Genomic DNA, 24,460 nt, shown 5'->3' on the forward strand with positions numbered 1-24,460 from the left:
GCAAAGAACTGAAGTATATTTTGAATTATGCACATTGTACACGCTCTATGCAACAGTGCACATATTTGACATATTTATTTTAGAGTACAGGAAGTGATTTGTACAATTTAATAAGGAGCACTACACATTAAAGTAAACAGTGATTTGAAAAGAGATCAAATTATTCATGTCTTACGATCTAGATAAGCAACTTCCTTGTGTTTCTAATATTTTTTCCTTTAAAGGTGCAGCCCCTCCTAACGAGAATGCTGAATTAATAATCATACTGGTTAAGTTCATTTACCGCAGAGACTGTGATAAGGGGATATTGTCTGTCTTGTTGATAACATAATTAGGTTTATGCATATTCCTCTTTGTCATGGGGGCCTACTGGGAACTGCATTAAGATGAAGAAATGACAGAAGGGGAGGGAGGTACAACTCACAAGTTTAAATGTAAAATGTTTACCTGCATTTCCTTGACTTTTTTAACCCCCGTTGCTGGAGCCCCTCACACTAGAGGAGTAAGCAATCATCATTAGTTTTAAAAAGGGCAGCAGTCCCCCAAGATGTTTCTGCACTAGACTAGTTTTTAAACAAACATTTTATCAATATCGTGGGGTTTAATTTCAGTAAAATGTTTAATTTGTGGCTGTGAGGGAGGTTTGTGCTGCAGTATTTTTATATATGTTGCTATGTACACATTTTTGTAAAATTATGTTTTATCAGCTTAAAAAATATTACCAGTAACCTGAATATACAAGTACTTCTATAAGTGTGTGTGTATGTGTGTGTGTATATATATATATATATAATCAAAAAATAAATAGATGATACCGTTCTGTGGCTAACGAAATGCTTTTATTTGTGCGAGCTTTCGAGATACACTGATCTCTTCTTCCGGCGATGTTACAATGAATGAAGCAAGGATAACTTAAAAACAGTGTCTCTTGGAATGTTATCTGTGCTTCTCCTTCCCCCCGGTGTGGATGTGTTTTATGGCTAGAGGTGTCAAAGGGTAACTGAAAGCAAGTGAAGAAAGAGTGTGTATGTGTATCAGTGTGAATAAAAATGAATGGAGAGCCCACAGTATAAACAGTGCTCTACACAAGGTGTGTGTGGAGTGAGAGGGATATAAATGGTGTGGGTGGGTGTGGAAATGTGAGAGTTTGTAGCACAACTAAAAGTGTGTGTGGATACTATGTGGTCCCTATTGGTGTATATGGATGGAAAAATAAGGAGTATTAGTATGTGTGAGAGACAGCTGTGTGTGCATACATATAGCACAGTATGTACAGACATGGCCTATAGCGCTCATGGGAAGAGAGTTCGCTAGTGTCAGTAATGACTCATAAAATTTCGATCTCTGTTTAGGCCACTGCTAAGTGTCCCGAACAGTTGCATAAATTTGTATTCATGCAACCGTCTCTCTTTCGGGGTTTTAAGATTACCTTTGAGTATGGCAACCCTCAGATCGTTCATCTTATGGCCAGAGTCAGAGAAATGTTCGCCAACAGGACTGTCTCTTGTTCCGCGTGTGATGCTGTGGCGATGCAGGTTCATTCTCTTGTTTAGCCCCTGTCCTGTCTCACCTATGTAGTAGCAGCCCCCTGGGCATTTCATGCACATGATGAGGTACACGACATTGCTGGAGGAACAGGTGAACCCTCCTCTGATTTTGTATTCCTGATTCTTGTGTGGTATTTGTATTGTGTCCGCTGTGTAGAGCATTGCGCAGGTTTTGCATCTTGGGTCCTGGCATGGTTTTGTCCCGCATTCAGTTGTACTGCTGAATACTTTACTCCTCACCATAATATTCTTGAGATTATGGGGTTGTCTGTATGATAATAAGGGTGCTTCAGGGAAGACCTGTTGCAGTCTTGTATCTTCCTGGAGGATGGGTTGTAGTTTCCTGGCGATCTTGCGTAGGTCTCCTAGGTGTGGGTTATATATCGCCAGGAAACTACAACCCATCCTCCAGGAAGATACAAGACTGCAACAGGTCTTCCCTGAAGCACCCTTATTATCATACAGACAACCCCATAATCTCAAGAATATTATGGTGAGGAGTAAAGTATTCAGCAGTACAACTGAATGCGGGACAAAACCATGCCAGGACCCAAGAATGAATGCTTTACAACACGATTATTGGTGTCTTAAATACTTTATTGTTCAATGCACACAATGGTACATTATTTCTAACGCGATCCGCTTATAGCGCGATGTGATTCTTTGTCCCCAAGCACAGCGTTATAAGGGGGTTGAGCTATATATATATATATATATATATATATATATATATATATATATACACGCACATATACACACATATATATATTAGTGACATCCATGTATATAGGCCTTTTCAGCAGTAACACGTGACAGGAATAAGCACTTTATACATAAAAGTTGACATTAGGAAAAGGAGTCCCTGCCCCGATGAGCTTCCAATCTAAGTATTAAGTAGGGATAACTTAGAGACAATAGGGTGTGGGTGGTGTTATGTTAAGTGCATATGATATGTATAGTATCAGCCAACAGAGCCACCCAAATGCTTCATTAAAGTGGTGTGTTTTAAGATGGCCCTTAAAGGTGCAGATAGATGGTGCTAGTCGGATATTGAGGGGAAGGGCAGTTAGTGAGCGAATTTTAGGCGGGAGAGGGCAGACCAAAGACATCCTTGAGCAGAGTGCTAGAGTCGGGCAAATATATAGAGAGAAATTAGGGCTGAGATGTAAAGAGGGGCAGAAGAGTGTAAGGCCGCGCTTATAGCGATGACGTCACCCGTCGCCATTGCGAAAGTTATATTTTAAGTTTAGGCGACGTCGCTGGCTACAAGGCCAGTGACGTTACAAAAGGGGGAGGGCAGAGGCACGGAGAAGCTCCTGATTGGCCGCAAGGGGAGACCGTCGCCGAAAAAATCAAATATCAGTGACTACCAGATTTTTGGTAGCACTGTCGCTCCGTCGCTTTGTCGCCGTCGCGTGCACTATAAGCGGCGACAATGCATTTGTTTTGACGCGACGGTCGCTGGTGTCTGCACTATAAGCGCAGCCTAAAGCTTTAAAAGTGCGAAGTAGAATGTTGTGTGTAATGCGGGATTTGATCGGAAGCCAGGAAAAGGATTTCAGCAGGAGAGACGCTGAGACAGATATAGGAGAGTTAAATGATTATAGCGATTTGTAGGGTAGACAGATGAGAGGCAGGAACGATAGTAGAAGGTTACAATAGACGAGACAGGATAGAATGAGGGCCTGCGTTAGTTTTAGCAATAAAGCGACAGAGGAAACATGTTTATATTTGATATACATACATCTTATATATTTGTTTCTTTTTCTGTTGTCATTTTTTGCACATAAAAGAAATGTGTATTATACAATTTCTTAAGGGATATAGTGAAAGCTTTAGAATTGTAAACATTCATAGTCCCAATTTCCATTGATTTCCTTTTTTCTTCCAGATTCTAAAATTGTTTTGACATTACAAAGCTCCGTCAGATTAGTGTCAGACATAAAAGAACTAGATCGCACGTTACAAAGCTGTAGAAGTTTAGCATGTAATGGTATGTTTACTACATTCTTCTTTTTCTTCCATTACTTCATTTTATTTGTCCTCCATATAAACATGCAATAAATTGACAGCCATCAGCGATGTTATGCGTTCATGGATATAATGACAAATATCACATAGTCCAAAACCGACATGACATGAACAGCTCATATTTGCGGTCATTGTTGAATGCTGCTTATGATGTTTTGCGAATTATTTGTTTTAAACCATCGATCCAAATGAAGATAAAATATTTTGACTTTAGAAGTTACATACTTGTAGAAAAAAAAGAAAAGCTACTTGCGTGGTTTTCCAATGTTTGAACTATTTTATTTAGAGTTAAGCTTCCTGTAACAAAACAGGCCACGTAAAACACAGGGAAGGGAAGGGGAGGGTTAATTCCCACTTGTGATGCTAACCAGGAGTAGGCAATGTTTGATCATGATATAAAAATATAAACATCTTCATAGCATAGGACAGTTCATAAGACTCAGGATTCCAGATAGTCCAATGTTAAACACACTCCCATAGATTGTGCCACTAGCCATATAGGTAAGTCTTATGTGGTGGTCTAGGTGGTCTAACTCTTTGATAAAGCGTGGGATACCACGGGAAACGTGTCAGAGTGTTCTTTTTGGCTGTTACTATGCCCTAAAATAAATTTTTGCACCTAGGATATTTTGTGGTTTGCAGTTTGTGGTTTCCAATCTTCAGCAGCAGCAGCAGCAGCAGCAGATGCACCGCCGTTTCCCCTGTACTCTCTTCACACGTAAAACACAGGGCATACCATCAGACCTAAAAGCAGACCTTTTGAAAGAATTTCAAATGAAAGTTTTCTTTAATCTCATCAAATCGTGTTCTAACTAAACGTGTTTTTTTTTTTTTTGAAGTGAAACTTCCTTAGTGGCACCTCATTCGAACTGCGGTAAAAATGGATTGTGGAGACAGAAATGAATCGGATGTGACGTCAGTGCTGGCAGTTGAGGCCGGGCTGTGTTCTGGCTCAGCCCGACCCCAACCGCTCAAAAAATCAGATGCGGCGGCGATAGCCGCCGGCGACGACATCCGCCGGCGCCGCTCCAAACGGCCGCAATTCCCCCCACGTGCATTGCTAGTGTACAGCAGCTCCCCGGGCTCTCTGTCCCAGCCGCAACATATGCCGCCGCCGCTCCTAACGGCCGCAATTTCCCCCAGGTGGAGATGGGCACGAGCGGCATCCGGGGCAGCGGGGACCCGCTGACTTGCTCCTGGGACCAGGCCTGCTCTCTGTCCCAGCCGCGTGCTCTGCCAGGCTGGAGTGGAGACTCAGACAGAGCCCCCCTGCGCATGCGCTGCTGGGCTCACTCGCGTACAGGCAGCAAGGGGAGCTGTTCAGCTACCGCCAAGCTCTGCGCTGCCCGCGCATGCGCAGAAGCGGCTGGCAGCGGCGCTGTTCCCCCCACACGCTCTTAACGCCCATTGACAGCGGCGCCATTCCGCCCTCCACTGACGCGGGCGTTCGCGGGCCCCTGTGTATGCGTGTGTGTGTCAGTCAGTGTGTCAATGTGTGTGTGTGTCAGTCAATGTGTGTATGTGTGTGTGTCAGTCAGTGTGTGTATGTGTGTCAGTCAGTGTGTGTGTGTGTGTGTGTGTGTCAGTCAGTGTGTGTGTGTATGTGTGTGTATGTGTGTCGGTCAGTGTGTCAGTGTGTGTGTGTGTATATGCGTGTCAGTCAGTGTATGTATGCGTGTCAGTCAGTGTGTGTGTGTGTGTGTGTGTGTGTCAGTCAGTGTATGTGTGTGTGTGTGTGTGTGTCAGTCAGTGTGTGTATGTGTGTCAGTCAGTGTGTATATGTGTGTCAGTCAGTGTGTGTGTGTGTATGTGTGTCAGTCAGTGTGTGTGTGTGTGTCAGTGTGTGTGTGTGTCAGTGTGTGTGTGTCAGTCAGTGTGTGTGTATGTGTGTCAGTCAGTGTGTGTGTCCTGCTGCAGCCAGGGGCGGGGTGTAACATTGCGCACCACCTCCCCCCCCCCCCCCCCTTCTGAAATTCAGCGCACCCCTCCCCCCCGGGGGGGACATGCGCCCGGCACGGGCATGAGTGACCGCGGGCGATGTTACCCGTCCATTGTAAACTGACTGACACGCATACACACACTGACTGACACGCATACACACACTGACTGACACGCACACACACACTGACTGACACGCACACACACACTGACTGACACGCACACACACACAGACTGACACGCACACACACACTGACTGACACGCACACACACACTGACTGACACGCACACACACACTGACTGACACGCACACACACACTGACTGACACGCACACACACACTGACTGACACGCATACACACACTAACTGACACGCATACACACACTGACTGACACGCATACACACACTGACTGACACGCATACACACACTGACTGACACACACACATACACACACACTGACTGACACACATACACACACACACACACACACACACACACACACACACACACACTGACTGACACACATACACACACACTGACTGACACACATACACACACACATTGACTGGCACACACACACATATACACACACACACACACACATACACACACTGGCTGACACATACAGTACACACAAGGAATTCACACTTAGTGCAAATAGCTAATACAGGGGATGTGTGCCGAGCACGCGCATAAGTCAAATGTATTTGCGTTTTGACAATGAAATTGTATTTTGATTTTTAATTAAAACATCACCAATACAAATACAATTTCTGTGACAAAAGTCAATGAAGTTTCACTTACTATGCGCATGCACAGCACACACAGGTTTTTTTTTTTAATTTATAGGGTTCCGTGTTAAAATGGATAAGAAGCAAAAAGTTACGCACTGTGAGTGCTCATTTCCATGTCATTACCCAGAATCCCTGGCTGCAGTGGAGGCACTGTATGCTAAGAGATAATGGGGAAAGACAAGTTTGTGGATCTGTCTGAGACGTGAATGTGCTCTCATGGTATTTGTATTTGCTGTACAGTTGAGGGTTTTTGTCACTATCTTACTCACCGTAAGTTTGTGTACTAAATTTATTTTAAAATATTACAGAACAGTGGCCACCTTGGGAACCATATAAAAACGACTGAATAAGCAGTGTTGTACTTCCTAGAGTTTGCACTGTGGCTTAGTGACTTCTTAGTGACTTCTGAGTTTGCCGATTATGTATAAAGATTGCATCAATTAGCACAAAAACGACGTGCGGCGATAAATTTGACACTTTTTGGTTTACCACTGTGACAAAAGGAGCAAATATTTGTCTATTATACATTTTGTGCTGCCATGGCTTTTGCGAGAGATGCTCCATTGGATGTGTTGTTATTGAACACATGTCTGAGATTGCGGTTTGAAAAATACATGTGATTACTTGATGTGTACGTGAATTTCTATAGTAAGAAAAGTACAAGCAAGATTTATGTTACTGCATCATTAATTGCACAAAAATCGCGTGAGAATAGCAGTCTTAGAATACCTGAAATGTGTCAGATTGTACTATAAAGGAGCAAGTCATATCATATCCTAAACATATCTATCTATCTAGATATGTATCTATCTATTGTATCTATCCCATCACATTTTAAGTTATGGTGGGTGAAAAAGGCAACAAGAAACCTCCACTGTATATTATATAGCAAATAAAAAGATCACTTGTGAGCACATTCACATGTCTAAGGCTTTGGCCATGGTTATTGCTGGCGGGCGGAGGCGCGCTGAGGCTCAGGGAAAGTGGGTGCTTTCCCTGGCCTTAGACAGCGCGCCGTGCCTGGGGGCGTGTCGGCGGCGGGCCAGTGACGTCACGCAGCTGGTTCGCCCTCATTGGGCGAACCGCTCACGTGACCGGCCCTGCACTCCGGCAAGCGCGAAGATTTAAAATTTTCCTAAGACCTACGCTTCTGCGCGCTTGCAGAAGCGTAGGCGAGCCCCTAGTAAAGCCGCTCTCATAGCTGCTCTAGGGGCTCAGTGCCGAGCGGAAGCGCGCCTCCGCCCCCAAGCACTATCCATGGCCGCGGCCTTAGGCTAAGGCCCCGGTCACGGCGCTCTAATGCGCGTCCGCGCTTTCGGCTGCGCGTTCCGGCGATTCCCCGGTCTGCAGCTCACTGCAGGAGCAGAGACCGGGGGGGGGGGGGGGCGTGCCGGAGGAGTGACGGGGGCGCGGCCATGACGTCACCCGGCAGGTTCGCCCTCATTGGCTGAACCGCCGGGGGGCGTGCCTAGCCGCTCGACGCGAGTTCCTGCTCTCAATTCTATTGAGAGCAGGAGTAGCTCTCGCGCGAGCACACTGTGTCACCTTTTGCCTGAAATATATTTTTACGTGGAACCCTTATAAGCTAAGGCTCACTGTTAACACAGCTTTTAAGCACAGCATGGGAATCAGATGCAAAGTCAGATAAATCACTTACAGACATGTTTTGGCCTTAATGGATCTCAGTGTGAGGTTCGTTCTACTGACTTTGCAATTTGCTAGGTGATAATAGTGAAAGCAGCAACAAGAAATGCAAAAAAAAAAATGCACAAAGCAGCACACTGCCCAGGGAGACAGGTGGTAAAAAATTAAACATTTATTCTCCAACCAACATTACAAAGGAGGTGTGAACCCTCCATGTTTCACACAACACGATGCTTTATCAAGGAGTATGGTACTGTGTACTGGGGACCCCCTTATATACTGTGTAGCGAAGCTTTCATTAATCAAACTTCGCGCCAAAATACGGGTGTCCATGACGTTACTACGGGCTCGTGCATACTCCCATGAGCGTGCGTGTCCCAACAACACCACGATCTCCCGTCGGAGCACCACCCCCAATTACGTCAATGCCCAACCCTCTTCTAGCCACTGGAGGCAGGAGAAGAAACTGCGCCCCTTCATCAGGCGAGATGGGACAAATACACCACGCTCACACAAGCGAGTGTATGTCCCTCAACGTCGAATCGGGCAAGGCACTGCTCCCTGACTGCCCCCAGTGACATCAGCGCTGATCAACAACTACCAAACAGTGAACGTGCCTGATAGAGTCCCTCTCACAGCCATGTCCAATGCAGCCTTCACAAAACCGAAGGGATAGACATACTGCAAACCGACTCTCCATAGGAAATATATTGGGACAACACATAGGAACACACAAAATACAAACACATACGATAATCTTCCCATAACTCATTTTATGGGGTAAGGGAGGGAACAGAGCGAAAATTAAAAAAATGGAAGAAAAAAGGGAAGCTTTATGGCCCAGCAAAATTAGGCTGGGGCCATGGTTGTAAGGAATCGGGGAACACGTCCTTTGCGACGTGTTCCCTCCTCACCTGTCTTATCTCAGACCTCCGCTTTGGCACCAACGCATGCGCGCACCCCCGCTCTGCCTACAGAGCGCACGCGCAGCTCTTATAGTGTGCCACAGAGCTTAGCACCACCCCCTCAGACGCGCCGCGCTTCTCCGACGTGTGGCGCGCACACGTGACGATGTGCACCGCTCCCCAGCTGCGTGGCAAGTACTCATTTAGCCTACTTGTCTCCTGCAGCCAATCCTTGCCTCTGCGGAGGCCGCGCCTCCGCTCCGCCTCCTTTGATACTGGTTCCTGTTCCTGTTAAATACCCTGCAGTTCCTTTGGCACATCGCTGAGCATAACTTGTAGCCTTGAGCTCCTGTGTCCATTGTCCCTTAACTGTGTTCTCTTGCAGTTAACCTTTAGTGTACCGACCCAGCTTGACTTTGGAACCCCTCTGGATACTGACCCCGGCTTACCCTCGACTCTGCGGATATCTCCAACCGTGACCACGGCTATACGGACCACCACGTTTCTAACTTCTCCAACCCCAGACCACGGCTATATGGACCACCACGTTTCTAACTTCTCCAACCCCAGACCACGGCTATACGGACCACCACGTTTCTAACTTCTCCAACCCCAGACCACGGCTATACGGACCACCACGTTTCTAACTTCTCCAACCCCAGACCACGGCTATACGGACTTCCACGATTCTGACCTCTCCAACCCCAGACCACGGCTAACGGACTTGACTATTCTGAACTCTCCATTCCAAGACCTTGACAAGTATCGACTAACCCACTCTCTCCAACCCAGACCCGGCTACGTTTGACAATCCGCCTGCCAGGCACGCTTCCGCTGCTGGGGGTGCGTGGTTTACTACTTCCCCACCTCAGTACCGGGGTCCTGTCTTGCTCGTGGGCAGCGCAAGCGTTACAATGGTACAGCAGACCGTGTGAAGGCGTCCGCACACTGAGCGAACAGACTGCCTTAAGGCAGTGTATGCGGCGTGCGGACGCGTCCGCGCAGAAGCAGGAGAAGGCGTGCGTTGCGTGAGAAATCAGTAAAACTGATTTCTCAGCGTGACAGGTCACATGAGCGCCAGCTCCGTGACGCCCCCAGAAACGCCCCCCACGGCCCGTCCACCATGGCCAGGGAATGCACCCGCTTTCCCACAGCCTCCGCACGCCTCAGCGCGGGCGAAGGCACCATGGCCCCAGCCTTACTCTTAGACCAGTGTAATAATTGCACTTTTAATTTGAAAGGCAGGGTTGCAGACCTGTCTAAGACACGTTAATGTGCTCACAAGTGATCTTTTTATTATTAATATATATATATATATATATATATATATATATATATATAAAATCAGTTCTGTAGTATTAGATAATACTACATATTTTTTTTTATTCAACTCTTAATTAGTTTTAATATAACGAGTATCCTTTGATTTCAATACCAGGTTTCCTAGCAGTGCAAGATCTTAGCTACACTTTCCTGTTTGTGATCATTTGTTGCCAATGTTCCCAGCAGTTTGAGCTGCAAACTGTAACAATAGATAATGCTACCTTAGTAATGTAAGAATACATTGTATCTGCTGTGTTTCACTGACTGAAGGACTGATTGAAACCGCAAGGCAGCCATTTAGTGAACCCTGGGAAGCAGGATCGTTGCTGATTGATTACGGGGGAACTAATCGATCGGCAGCTTAAGTAATTCGTTTTCAATAAAGGTTATCAAGGGCTGCGTATATTAAAATAAAAATAAATTCCTTTTTTTTTTTAATGTGCTCCTTGGATTACCTCTTTAGAAACATATTACAAAAAAATCTTGAATGTATCAGATTGTTACAGTCAACCAAATGTAGCCATTATTGTCTTATGCTTTTTATATGAAGAAATGAAGATCATATTAAGTCTGACACCACGAGGAACATGGGTTTTGCCGCCAATTAAGGGTAAACATGCTATTGTGTAATTATTTCTAAAATAAATGTTATTAACAAATATCCCGTTACGGTTCCCAGAAATCAGGCTGTATAACCTGACTAATTAAAATGTAATATCTTCAGAGGTTCTGCATTTTGTACTGGCACTGAATCATCCACACCCAACCTAGCCAAAGGTGTGGTCCTATTCATGTTATTTATACACAAGTACAAACAAGCCAGGAGTCTCTTTGTGCCTCATCTATTGTACAATATGTAGCTAGAATACTGTACTCCAGTATGATCATTATTTTTTACTTGGGTGTTTACGTTTCTTTGGCCTAGATCCACAAAAGGGTGCTAAGCTTCAGCACGCCTCAGTTGCCTTTCATATGAATAGGAGTAAAGGTGTGCTAAAGCTTTAAACCCGTTTGGTGGATCTGAGACTTTTGTTGGTCATGTACGTGCTGACATTTTTTTTAGTTTGTCATTTCATAGTATTTTAAAAAAAATCTGTTTATTAAATGAGAGTAATTTTAATAGCTTTTCAAATTCAGTCCCAGAAGCCTAGCTTCAGAAACCACAATAAATAGAGTGTAAAACACATGCTTGTGTTATAGTCTGCCTAAGGGGTTACCAAAATGGGGCTGCATCAATTTATAAACTGCTTTAACATGGGTTGAGACTGAAATTCATAACGACAACCACAGTTTTACATTCCTGAACGAAAATGACATGGGTATTAAAAAAAAATGGAAAACTGCTTTTATTTGGCAGTGATGTGCGGTGCTGGAGTGAAAAATGTAAATAAAAGACCATTGATAAAAACAGCTTCACATAGCAACAGAAATGACAATTTCCTTTTCTCAATGTTTACGTCTTTCTGTAGTGCTTATTCGTATGTCACATCTTATTTTGTCACATGTATTGTTACTGTGAAGCGCTACAGTATGTACATGGATGGCATTATATAAATACAGATATGCATACATACTGTAACACATTATTTACCATTTTTACTGGTCATTTCAGATCTTCAGGGGGAGAGTGTAGGGGGTGGGGGTCGGGAGTGTGTGTGTCTGTGTGTGTATATATATAGAAGACAGGGGGGAGAGAGCGTAAGGGAGACAGTGTGGGGGAGAGTGTGAGGGGGAGAGAGACAGGGAGGGGCTGGGCGAGGGTTGGGGTTCCACAGAATTTCACAATTGAATTCTGGGGTTTGCCAACAAACAAAAAAGTTGAAAACCACTGATATAGATACAGAATTATAAACTCATCACATTGCACATCAAATTAGATCACCGCCGTCATAAATAGGCCCCAGAGAATAATCAATATTTCTCCACAACATTTGAATAATTATACTGAGGCACATGACAATCATTGCGAGGGAAAGTAAGTGTACTTTGTATTTTAGTCTTTCAGGATACATTTTTAAAGTGCAGCATTATATAGCCTTTTTCTCACCTGCTGCATAGCATTGCCCCTGCAGTCAATTACTATAACTTTTGATAAAGTTGTAAAGTTCTGAGATTTTCTTGCACATTTTTAAACCAAAAATGGAAAAAGTGGGATAGGTGCCTAAAATGTAACCCCATGGCGCCTGTGTTAGGGTGCAGCACTGACTACCCTGGCAGTCACCGATCCTGCTTTTACTAGTGTGACGTCAATGCCGGTCAGTCACCGCCGAGTGTGGGCTACGGAGGGAGGGAGATGGGAGAGTGGGGTATAGAGGTGCACAAGGACTCGGGGAGCGAACAAGGCAGAGAGCTCAAAGACTGCCCACCTCTGCTCTCAATTATGTTAGTGTGCTGTGTGGGTGTTGTGGTGTGTCACAGATTACACACTCACATGCACACAGTTACATACTGAGCTGACAAGTGGGAGCTTTTGTTTATACATTCAGAACCTCTGTTCACCATAATCTGTGTATTTCCATATAAGATATCTTGTAAAAAATCAATTTTGCTAAACGCAAGTGAACATGAAAGAATGTCAAGTAAAACATACATTTTTGTGCATTATAACATCATTATCAAGGGAAAGAGCCTTTTTTTGCAATAGCAAAAGTAACAGTTTATCTCCACAACTCATTACATTGCTAGTGACTCTTAAGGGGCAAATCCCACAAGATACCATGTATGTATACGATGTTATATCCCAGCGTTTCCGTGTAGGTGGGAAGAGTTTGGATGTAGACATATTGCTTGTTTGGTTAGAAAATGATAACCCTCCGCTGAAAAGGAGCTTGGTACAAGGAAAGGATGCTGATGAGTATAACTGCATATGTCCAACCAACTACCGGACCTAGCAAACATGCAAATACAGTCCTAGGTATTTTATGTCTTCCATATGACCTCAAACCTGGTTCATTCTCCTCAATTGTCACGTCACACAGTGGTTACATTTCAGATAAGAATCCTGAGAAGTGACATGCACATGAGCTTCCAGCTCACATACAGCTTAGCTTCTGATCCACTTTATTACACAGATGGTTCAAAGGAGATACAGAATCAGTGGACCCACTCATTCATTTTGGACTCATACATTTTAACTTGGTCACAGATTCTGCCTTGTGAAGAGTTTGTACAGGCAAAGACCCTCTTTCCCCTGCTCCCTAATCTTTATTGGACAGGGTGGCATATGGGTAGAGTAAAGTCAATCACCAAAACTCATCCATTCATAGGCCCGGAAGAAACGGGATTCGTACTTAATTTCCAAAGAAACAAAAGCACTTGAGTGTTTGCTTTAAGCATGGTTAGATTGGTTTAGGGAAGCCAATTAGATTGTTAATTTCTTTACAAAACATTGTTTTTATGTCCGCTTCCAGAAATTGCAACTTGGGCCTTAAAGGTGCAGTCCCACGTAGTCGGACAGCTGGTTTCTTACAGGCCAGAATGGAGAAGTGTTTGTCAATCAATTGTTTTCTTTACCTTTATCCCACCCGGACCTTATCAAACAGCCGATAAAGTTAAGAGGCAGTGGGGACTGGGCTGTACAAGCATTTGTTTGACACAAAGTGACCTCACACAAAAGGGAGCAGCCAGAGGAAATCAAACCCCTCCTAAATCTAACGTTAAAAATCAAATGTAATACTTGTGTCATATTTGGGTGATAAAGCTACTAATTACCAATATACCCCTTAAACATGTCATTGGAATCGGTTCACTTTGGCCCTAGGAGGTATTACCCCTTCACAGCAGCAATCTGTGTGTGTTTGCCCTACCTTATTAGAAAGGAGCGACTTCCTGTGTGTAAACCACTAAACTCCAATCCACCGTTATCGGAGTTAAAAAATAAAATCATTTCAGATCTTGCATATGATTTATTTTATCACCGTAAAGGCAAAATCTTCAAAAGAAATTGAGGCGCTGGGGTTTTAAATGGTAAAACAAATTTATAAAGGAATTTAAGAGACCAGCGCCAACAGTTTGTGTTCCGATCCAGACAAGTGCTTGCTTTTTATATGAACACTAGCTGAGAGACCCGGCGTTGCCCGGGATGTAAATGCGTAATAGGTAGTATTATTTATAAATCGTGGAACAATAGATGACTATTTGTTGTAAAGGTTGGTTAATAATGTTGAAAAGAAAGATGGAAGAAAATGTAATACGATGTTGTTTAAAAATGGTTTATTGTAAACACACTACAGTACAATGTATATTTTGGTGACATAACAGATGTAAAAATGTGAGGCGTGTGTCCTGCTAGGGTGGTGGCGCGTGTGTTGTGAGTGCTGTCTGTGAGTGGGGGTCCTGCTAGGGTGTGAGGCGGTGGGTCAGTGATGTCGGTGCGTAGGGGCGGGAGGCAGCAGGTGTGTGTGGCGGCAGGTATGTGTCGCGTGTGGCGGGTGTCTGTTGAGTGCATGCAGCGGCTGTGAGTCGGTTTGTTTGTTTTTTTACTTATAAATAATACAATATTCATTTACAGCTGCAGCAAAACCATTGTTACCAGTAAGGGAATGGTGGCCTGTTTTTAGCTGCTGCAAAAGGGGAACTATAGCTTGAGCTGCCACATTTGCAGATCAAAGACAAAAGCTAAAAACGAATTTGTAATATGCCTCATGTTACCTCATGCAATTTGTTACATGGTTCCTTCCTATTCTGTGGAGACACTGTCATGCGAACCAGGGCACTCTGAATGTGCTGCCTGGAACCCACCACCGATGTGGCTGCATGTGTACGCCTTCACCTGCAAGCTATTACCCTATGATATTTTGTAACACCGTGTAACGCATGACTAATATCAGTTTATTTGCGTGTGAAATTGTAGGCGTTTAATCACTTGCTTGACCACTTTTAAAATGGCTGATGTTTCCTAACAAAATAAGAACGTGTCTTACACGAATGTGGTTTTCCAGTGGTTGTTGTTGCTGCTGTTGATAAATCTCTTTGCGTTACCAGGTTTCTAACCATTTTCAGTAGGGGCATTTTGTGAGATGATACATTAACTCCAAGTTATTTTAAGTTGCAGTTAATGGACAGTCGACTGTGCTGCTTATTGCCATATTAAATTGGTGGGATTGTAGCCATTTTAATAGACCTTGAAAATACTTTTGAATGAATAACATTGATTTCACAATGAACTCGGTTCTTGAGCTAAAACAGAAAGACTGAAGTAAAGTGTGTATATATATATATATATATATATATATATATATATATATATATATATATATTCCTCGCTATTCGTCATTTTGGTTTATAACAAACGCATTATCTGACGCGGCACACTGCAACCCTCGGGACGGCTTATCCGATCCACACCACTACCCATTAACATGGGACTTTACGACGCTTTCACTATTCAACGTCTCTATCTCTGCATGTATATACATATACATAGAAAATAGAGAAGTGAGCACTACCATAATAATAGAAAATGTAGACATGGCATGTGCACTATCCCATTGTCGTCATCAAAAACGATATTACAAGCGAGAAGCTTTGAGGAAGGATACTTCACATGGAGTTAGATAAAGTAAAGCTTTGTACTGTAGTCCAAAAATGAAACAAACATTTAGGTCCACTATGGAACCTTAATCACACCCTGATGAAGGTCCCATACTGTAGGTCCAATGAAGGTCTTTCATCTACCTCTGTATGCTGTTCTTCCCCCAGGCCTGTTATTTGTGTGATGTATATAATTTTTATGTAAATACACATATTTGTGTGTTTGATCTTTTGCAGCAACTAAGAATGGGACTTTCAATCCCATTCAAAATGTATGTGGTGTATTATTCTGTTTACTTTTTGGGTGGGCGGGGGGAGAATGTGTCTACAAATCTTGTGGATGCCATAGTGAAGTAAAATGCAAATTAACAAGGACTTGAGCAGATAGGCTGAAGCCTTTTGTCCTTGGCAGATCTGAGCCCCTGAAGGAGTGTGGCTTTTGTTTTAAGTGTAACAGCTTCTGCAAATTCCGGTATTGAACTGATTAGAGCATGCACATGGGAGGATGGTAAGGGAAAGAGAATTCAGCTGAATAAACCACTTGAGCAGTGACCTGCATGTGCATATCACAGCAAGATGCAATCACCCTTTCCCCATTTGGCCTGAGGATAAGGAGTGCTTGAACCTACTAATAATGCATCTTCTGCATGTTTTAACAGAACAGACTTTCCCAATGAGTAAACCTTTTCTCAGTTAACTCCTTGACAAGCTGATTCATTGTATACCTGCTGTATGTTTTCAGCTAAAAAATAATCTTTACATTAAAAAGTTTTATGCATTTAAAAAAAAAAAAATTTACGAATTTGCTTTTCAATTTGCTTTTTTTTTTTTAAATGTAGTTTTTCTTTAACACTCAATATATAGCCATTACTTGTTTTTTGTTTTCTACTATATACAATTTTATCATTTACCAAAAAGTATGTTTTATGTGCAGTTTATTCATTTACCTTCATGACCTTAAACAGAATACAGCAATAATTAGCAAAGTTAGAAAACCTTAAGAAATGCAGACAATAATTTAAATGAAAAAAAATGTTACTTGGCTCATCCATCATATTTAAAGTGCCAACTCTAAAACCTTTATTTTAAATACATTCATTAAAAAAAAGTCTTGGGAAAGACCTCCTTACAGAGTGAAGTAGAGTTAGATTTACATTTGTAATGTCCATAATGAGCATACTTAAAGTGAAATACTATGTTTGATTCAGTAATATACGAAGATAGTTTACCTTCTATAAGAAGGAGATGTTGCATGTTTTTAACTCCTACTCCCAGAGGAGACGAACACCACATGGTTTTCAATCCCTTTCAAACCGGCACCAAAGGAGTTAACCGACATTATTATAGCTTTTGTAAACAGCGTTCATACATACAAAGTTGAAACTGGCTCTCATTTTCCTATACCTTCAGATCTACGACATAATTCTGAAAGTGAAGCTAAAGCAGCGCATCTGACATATGTATGCAATTATTGTGTTTAAAACCAACTAAAGACTGCAGCAATTACTGCCTTCTGAGCATCTGACAAATCGAAACAGTATTACACAGCATTTTCTGTATATTTAAATAATACTTTCAGTGCCTATATGGCCAGCAACATATTCCTTTGCAGTATCACAAGCCTCTCTAACGCAGAATGGGGTTACACGGATTTCATTGTGGGTTTCACCTTTACAGTACATGGAATCTGTATGTATTTCCTTGTTGATGGTGTACAAGAAAGAAAACAAGCATTGTTATTACTTTAACACCATGAGTGGGAAAGGGGCCAGCAGTAGGCTGCTTGGCCCATCTGGCACCCAAGGAGTTAATCCTGCTATTTCCCATCCCCCATAGTTCTTTTCAGACAGGCTCCTGCAGTAACTGATTAAATTAAACCATTCACAGTTAACACCTTGTGTAACTTTGTTGCAATTCCTTCTGGCAGTCACCCCCAAGCAGTCCGTCCCTCCATCATATTGTAGATTCATTTTCAAATATTTTACTTTTCAGCGACTGAAGGTTATGCTGAATAAAATTGTCAGAGGCCAGTGTTTCGGAGAACCGGGAATCCTTCCTCCTTGACCTGTTTCTCTTTTTTATAGAGTTCTGAATAGTCTCCGATGTAAAGTAGTATATGATGGGGTCAAAGCAACAGTTGGAGACTGCAATGCATAAAGTAATGGGGTACATAGTCCTGACTGCCGCCATCACGGAGCAGTTGCTAAACGCTTGAGTCCTCATGAGCGAGTAAAGCACCAGGTTGACGTTATATGGTATGAAACAGAAACAAAAGATCACCAGGTGGACAAAGATCATTTTCAACACCTTGGTTTTGTTCAGTTTGCTTCGGCTTAAAGTGACTGGTTTCTTCAAAGTCTTTAAAACCATTGTTGAACAGAACACGTTAAGGATCAGCGGGATGAAGAACCCCACTATTTCAATGAAAATCACGATCTTGGACAAATAGGTTTTCCAGGTGTGGTTGGAGAAGTTCTCAAAGCAGTTTACGGTGTTATTGTTTTTTGTGTTGGTGGAGCCAAAAAAACTTGCCGGAGCACTCCCGGCTAACACAGTCAGCCATACCACAAGGCAGACTATTTTTGCATGTTTTTTCGTCCTGATCGTTTTTGACTGAAATGGGTGCACTATGGCCAGAAATCGGTCCACGCTAATGCAAGTCAGAAACAGGATGCTCCCATACATGTTTGTATAGAAAAGAGTGACCGATACCTTGCACAGTATGTCTCCAAAAGGCCAGTGTCTGGCCACAAAGTAGAAAATCCGAAATGGCAACGTAAACACAAAGAGCAGGTCTGAAATGGCCAAATTTATCATGTAAGTTGTTGTTTCGTTTCGCACTTTTAAAGTGCAGCTGAAAATGTATAAGGCAACACAATTTGCTATCAGGCCAAGGACAAACACCATGCTAAAGATACACCCATACAGGGTGTACTTAAAGTTGTCATCAGCGGCACAAGTTGTATTGTTTACGCTTACCATCATAATCGTAGTCCAGGTTTGTACAGGGAGAAATTCCTGTATGTTCCTTCTTTTCTTTTTTTTCTTATTGTCCAGTTTGTAATCACAAATCCTTTGGCAAATGCATGTGGCTTTCTGCAGGCTTGAAACTGTTGTCCTTCAAAGGTGAGAGGTGGAGCGGGGATCTTCCTGGATGAAGCTGTGTGCATCACTTGGAATACATTCTGTGCTTCCCTTTGCCATGAAGATTTACTTCACATTTGCAGATGCCTGGCCATCTCTGCCCTGCAATGCAGGGTTACTCAACACCTTTTAGTCTATTGCCTTTAAAGAATCCTCTCTTCAAAAGGTTAGACCACCACCTTTAGAGTTTTGCCCCTTTATCTCTGGCTGAAGGTGGTGAAGCAGCAAAGGCAAATAAAACGTATCCGCTTTTCAGATGCTGAAGGTGTGTAAAATGAACTGCTGTAAGGGGTACATTCTCAGGCGGTGCAGACTATGTCTGTAATTAAAGCGATGAAATTCCCAGAGCGTCCCCTGATTTTTGTTTTTATCCTGTCCAGCAAGTCTCTCTGAAAGTCTCTGCTGCTATCCCAGGGAATGTAGAGCCTTCAAAAGTAAAATCCAAAGCGTGCTCTGTCCTTGCTGAATTAAAATAATCCCATATGCTGCTGTGCCTGCTGCTCGGAGCTCAAACACACACAAAATGCTTTCTCAATTTGTACTTCAACAACACAGGAAGAGGCTGGCCTTAAACAAAGAATAGTCTCAGCCCAGCTTGTTTGCAGTGCCTTTAATCTGATAAAGTCTCCTGGGAATATACCTGGGAGGCTTGCAAACGACCAACAGCAGATACTGTTGAAAGACCAATTAACTCTTTTTATGGGCCAGAAGACTTTACAAATAGCTCAAGTTATCTTCATCTGCAATATATGAATTGCTTCACAGTGTCTCTTACTCTATCTATGCAGTGGGTTTCAACCTTTTTTAGGTTAAGCAACCCTAGAAATAGATTGTGAAATTCTGGGCAACCCAAACCCTCTTGCCCCCCCCCCCCACCTCCTCATATCTCTCCCTCTCTTCCACTCCCCTCCCCTGTCTCTCTCCCCCTCCCCCCACGTCTCTCCTCCTTATTTCCACCCTCCCCTACGCTTCTCTCCCTTATGCTCCCTCTCTTCCCCCTTATGCTTCCTCCCTCTGTCTTCCCCAAGTTATGCACCCTCATTCTCTTCCCCCCCTTAGGCCAGGTCCATAGTGCAGAGGCGCGTGCGGCTGTGACGTCACCCGCTTGAAGCAGGGGTGTTTTTTGGCAATGGTGCGCATGCTGTCCGTGGGCGTGTCTAGGGGCGTGCCAGTGACATCACAGAGCTGGTTCGCCCTCATTGGGCGAACTGCTCACGTGACCTGTCTGTCGCGCTGAGAAATCAGTTTAACTGATTTCTCACGCAACGCGTGTTCCCTCCTGCTGCCGCATGGACGCGAACACTGCTCGCTCACCGTGCGGACGCCTCCACGTGGTCTGTAGTACCATGGCCCCAGCCTTACGCTACCTCCCTGTTCCCCCACCTTACGCTCCCTCCCTCTCAACCCCCCCTTACACTCCCTCACTCTTTCCCCCCCTTACACTCCCTCTCTTCCTCCCTTACACTCTCCCCTCATCTCTCTTCCCCCATATTGATCTCTCCCCATTGCTCTTTCCCCCCATATCACCTTTCTTCCCCCATATCGCTCTTCGCCCCATCTGTCTTTCCCCCATCGCTCTTCCCCCCCAATATTGCTCTTCAGCCCCTATATCGCTCTTCTCACCCCATATCGCTCTTTCCCCATCGCTCTCCCTCTATTGCGTTCCCCCTATATTGCTCTTCCCCATCACTCTTTCCCCCATCTCCCTTTCCCCCATAGCAATTCCCCCATCGCTCTACTCCCCCCCACATATTGCTCTCCCCATATCGCTCTTTCCCCCATTGCTCTCCCTCCCTCCATTGCTCTCCCCCCACCCATCACTCTTCCCTCCACCCAATCGTTCTTCCCCCCACCCATCACCCTCCCCCCTACCCATTGCGCTCTCCCCACCACCCATCTCTCTTCTCCCCCCCATTTCTCTTCTCCCCCGTCTCTCTTCTCCCCGTCTCTCTTCTCCCCTGTCTCTTCTCCCCCTGTCTCTCTTCTCCCCCCGGTTCTCTTCTCCCCCATCTCTCTTCTCCCCTCCATCTCTCTTCTCCCCCCATCTCTCTTCTCCCCCCCATCTCTTTTCTCCCCCCATCTCTCTTCTCCCCCCCATCTCTTTTCTCCCCCATCTCTCTTCTCCCCCCCATCTCTCTTCTCCCCCCATCTCTCTTCTACCCCCCCATCTCTCTTCTCCCCCCATCTCTCTTCTCCCCCCATCTCTCTTCTCCCCCCATCTCTCTTCACCCCCCATCTCTCTTCTCCTCCATCTCTCTTCTCCCTCCCATCTCTCTTCTCCCCCCATATCTCTCTTCTCCCCCCATATCTCTCTTCTCCCCCCATATCTCTTTTCTACCCCATCTCTCTTCTACCCCCCATCTCGCTCTTTCCCCCCTATCGCTCTCTTTCCCCCCCATCGCTTATATCTCTTCTCCCTCCATCTCTCTTCTCTCCCCCCATCTCTCTTCTCCCCCCCATCTCGCTCTTTCCCCCACATCGCTCTCTTTCCCCCCCATATCTCTCTTCTCCCCCACATATCTCTTCTTCTCCCCCCCATATCTCTCTTCTTCTCCCCCCCATATATCTCTTCTCCCCATCTCTCCTCCCCCATCTCTCTTCTCACCCCCCATCTCTCTCCTCCCCCCATCTCTTCTCTTCTCCCCCCATCTCTCTTCTCCACCCCATTTCTCTTCTCCACCCCATCTCTCTTCTCCCCCCATCTCGCTCTTTCCCCCCATCGCTTATATCTCTCCCACCCATCTCTCTCATCCCCCTCCATCTCTCCCCCCCTCCATCTCTCTCCCCCCCATCTCTCTCCTCCACCCCATCTCTCTTCTCCCCCCCCATCGCTCTCTTTCCCCCAATCGCTCATATCTCTTCTCCCCACCATCTCTCTTCCCCCCCCATCTCTCTTCCCCCCCCCCCTCTCTCATCCCCCCCCTCTCTCATCCCATATAACACACACATCTCTCTTACCTTGGAGCGAGGAGGTGCTGCAGCTTACCCCCGGCTCTATTTCCCTCTTACACTACCTACTCTCTCTTCCCCGTTATGCTCTCCCTCTCTTCCCCTGTTATGCTGTCCCCCACTCTCTTCCCCCCTTACTCTCCCCCACTCCCTCCCCCCTTATGCTTTCTCCCTTACGCTATCCCTCCTTCCCCCGTTTACGCTCTCCCCCTCTTCCCCCCTTACAATCTCACCCTCCCCCCCACCCCTTTGCTCTCACCCTCTCTCTTCCCACCCTTAGGGCACGCGTATAGTGTCACCCGTCGCCGCTAGCGAAAGTTATATTTCGCTTTGCGGCGGCGTCGCGGGCTTACTATCATTTGATTGGTTCAGGGGCTGTCACATGAGGCGACAGCCCATGAAAAATCGAATATTGCCAGCTTCCAAAGTCCGCGACGCGACGTCGCTCCATCTCATTGTCGCCATCGCGCTTACTAAAAGCGCACGCGGCGGCAATGCATTTGTTTTTGGTTGTCGTCGCCCGTCACGGGCACTATACGCATGGCCTTATGCTCTCTCCCTCTCTTTCCCCCCCCCCCCTTTACACTCTCCCCTCTAACCCCCCCTTACGCACTCTCCCTCTCTTCCCCCACTTACGCTCTTCCTCCCTTACGCTCTCTCCCTCTCTTCGCTCTCCCTTATCTCTCCCATCTCACCCCTCAAACACTCTACCCCCCCAATATAATACACTCAGTAACTCCCCCATATAAAACACCATAACCCCTCCACCCCCCATGTAACGCACAATACACCCACCCCCCCGCCCCATATAACACACACCTCTCTTATCTTGGTGGGAGGAGACCTGCGTTGCTGTGCCTGTCCGTAGCTCCCACCTCCTGTCCGTCGGAGGTTGAACGTGACTTCCGGCGCCAACAGGAGGATGGAGAGGTAGAATTACAGTGACGGAGTTGCTGCTGAGCTAGGCAACCGCTGGGTCACTACTTCATGGGGTGCTGCCGGGCCTGGGAGGGGTGTCCCAGCTCTCCCCTCCACCCCCCGGCTGCTGCGGAAACCCTGAGGACTGTTCCGCGGAACCCCCAGTTGAAATTCACTGCTCTAATGTTCATGTATCAGAAGTTACAGTTACTTAAAATACAAGCTACTTTTTAATGCATTAACGTATCTGTTGAAAATGTAACTCTTTTAATATGTATTATGAACGTAGTGACTGGAAACCCTGATCTAGTGTGAATCTAAACATTACATCTTCAAGTGCTAGGAATGGTTAACGTTTTAGTTTTAAATTAATATATGAAATCCCAAACCCTGATAATGTTACCCACTTTTGAGAGCGGTTATAAATAATGTGGCTGCAAAGTATTTTCAAATGTTAAAAATAAAAAGAAGCCCTTTCCAGGCTTCACCTTGACCAGATAAAATCCTCGCTGACCCTGGCGCCCTTCCTGGGCTGCCCCCAGACTTATCAACAGGTCAGAAAACAGCTGATTGGTTAAAGAGAAAAGTAAGTAAACACATGTTGGCTCATTATTTTCAATTCGCCATTTTAACATGGACTAAAATAAAGCATACGAGCCACTCTCATTTTATTTGCACGCTATAAAAATGAAACAACTTTTTTGCCATTTTCAAAACTGAAAAATGTGTATGCAGAGACTAATTTGCTGCTTTCATGAATACATTAATTACCATTTAATGGGGGGGGGGGATAAGAAGCACCACCACCATAGAGTATTATTTAATGTAAAAAGAATTAGGTGAGCATTAAAAACTTGAGATATCACACTTAAACAGCCTTAGCATTTGTGCATTGTGAAGTTACAGAAACGCAAATCTTTACCGTCCTCTTCGAATCGGAGTCTGCTCCATCTTGCAAGTACTGTGTATGATGTCTCCCGGCCAGGTGCACCGCTCGTCTCGTCACATCTAGAAATTGGATGTCCGAGATCAAGTTCTCTAAGCTAGCCATATATAAGACCAGCAAGCAGTGTTTGGAAGGGGAGGTACCAATGAACATCGTGGCCATGTTCCGGGCATTGGTGCTCTCCCGTATCCGGGCAGAGTACACGTACCCCGAGTCCACTGGGATGGTTTCAGAGTTTGCCTCCCAGTGGGCGTCAGGCGGGGTGCTCTGCTCGGTTTCCCCCACTTTGTATTATTTTATATTAATCCTTCATTTTTAGTGCACTTTATTTTGTTTTACAGTGCACTTGCTATTGGTTTAATTTTATATTTGTTTGTCTGGTTTTTCATTGTTGTACTTGGTTCTAACCAAGTAGAATTGCTGTTCAACTGATTGGCCGGCTTTGCCTGAACAAAAGAGACCGCTTAGGCTGCGGCCACGCTGCCGCTGCGCTCGCTCATGCTTGAGAGCGGTGACGTCACCAACTCTCCAAGCATGAGCGATCGGCTGTCCTGCAATAATTTTAGAGCGGGGAGCATGGCTATTAAGGGAGTGGGTGTGTCATTGGCTGGATCGGGGCTGTGTGTGTATGTCCCTCCATTCTCCTCCCGCCCCCCATTTTCTCCTTTCCCCCCTTCCCTCCTTCCTCTCTCCCACTCCCTCCCTCCCCCTCCCGGTCCGCAGGGTCATGAGACCCTGCTCTGCACTCCTAAGTCAAATTGAACTGTCTCCCCAAGCACCAAGCGGAC

The 24,460-nt window shown here is 44.9% G+C and overlaps 2 protein-coding genes across 3 annotated transcripts in view; one reads left to right on the plus strand and one right to left on the minus strand.

The window, feature by feature from the left end:
* The window catches only part of RB1 (RB transcriptional corepressor 1), a 276,260-nt gene that overhangs the window by 156,190 nt on the left and 95,610 nt on the right, over positions 1 to 24,460 (plus strand). The gene's annotated exons all lie outside the window — the stretch shown is intronic.
* LPAR6 (lysophosphatidic acid receptor 6) lies at positions 16,767 to 19,426 on the minus strand. The gene has a single exon (XM_075591165.1). The coding sequence runs from the start codon at positions 18,698 to 18,700 to the stop codon at positions 17,669 to 17,671; it is 1,032 nt and encodes a 343-aa protein (XP_075447280.1). The 5' UTR covers positions 18,701 to 19,426; the 3' UTR covers positions 16,767 to 17,668.

This window comes from Ascaphus truei, chromosome 3, assembly GCF_040206685.1.
Source record: "Ascaphus truei isolate aAscTru1 chromosome 3, aAscTru1.hap1, whole genome shotgun sequence".
Taxonomy (NCBI): domain Eukaryota; kingdom Metazoa; phylum Chordata; class Amphibia; order Anura; family Ascaphidae; genus Ascaphus; species Ascaphus truei.

Bases quoted from the DNA above. Each gene is read 5' to 3' on its own strand.
- LPAR6 (XM_075591165.1), bottom strand. From the start codon at position 18,700: ATGATGGTAAGCGTAAACAATACAACTTGTGCCGCTGATGACAACTTT.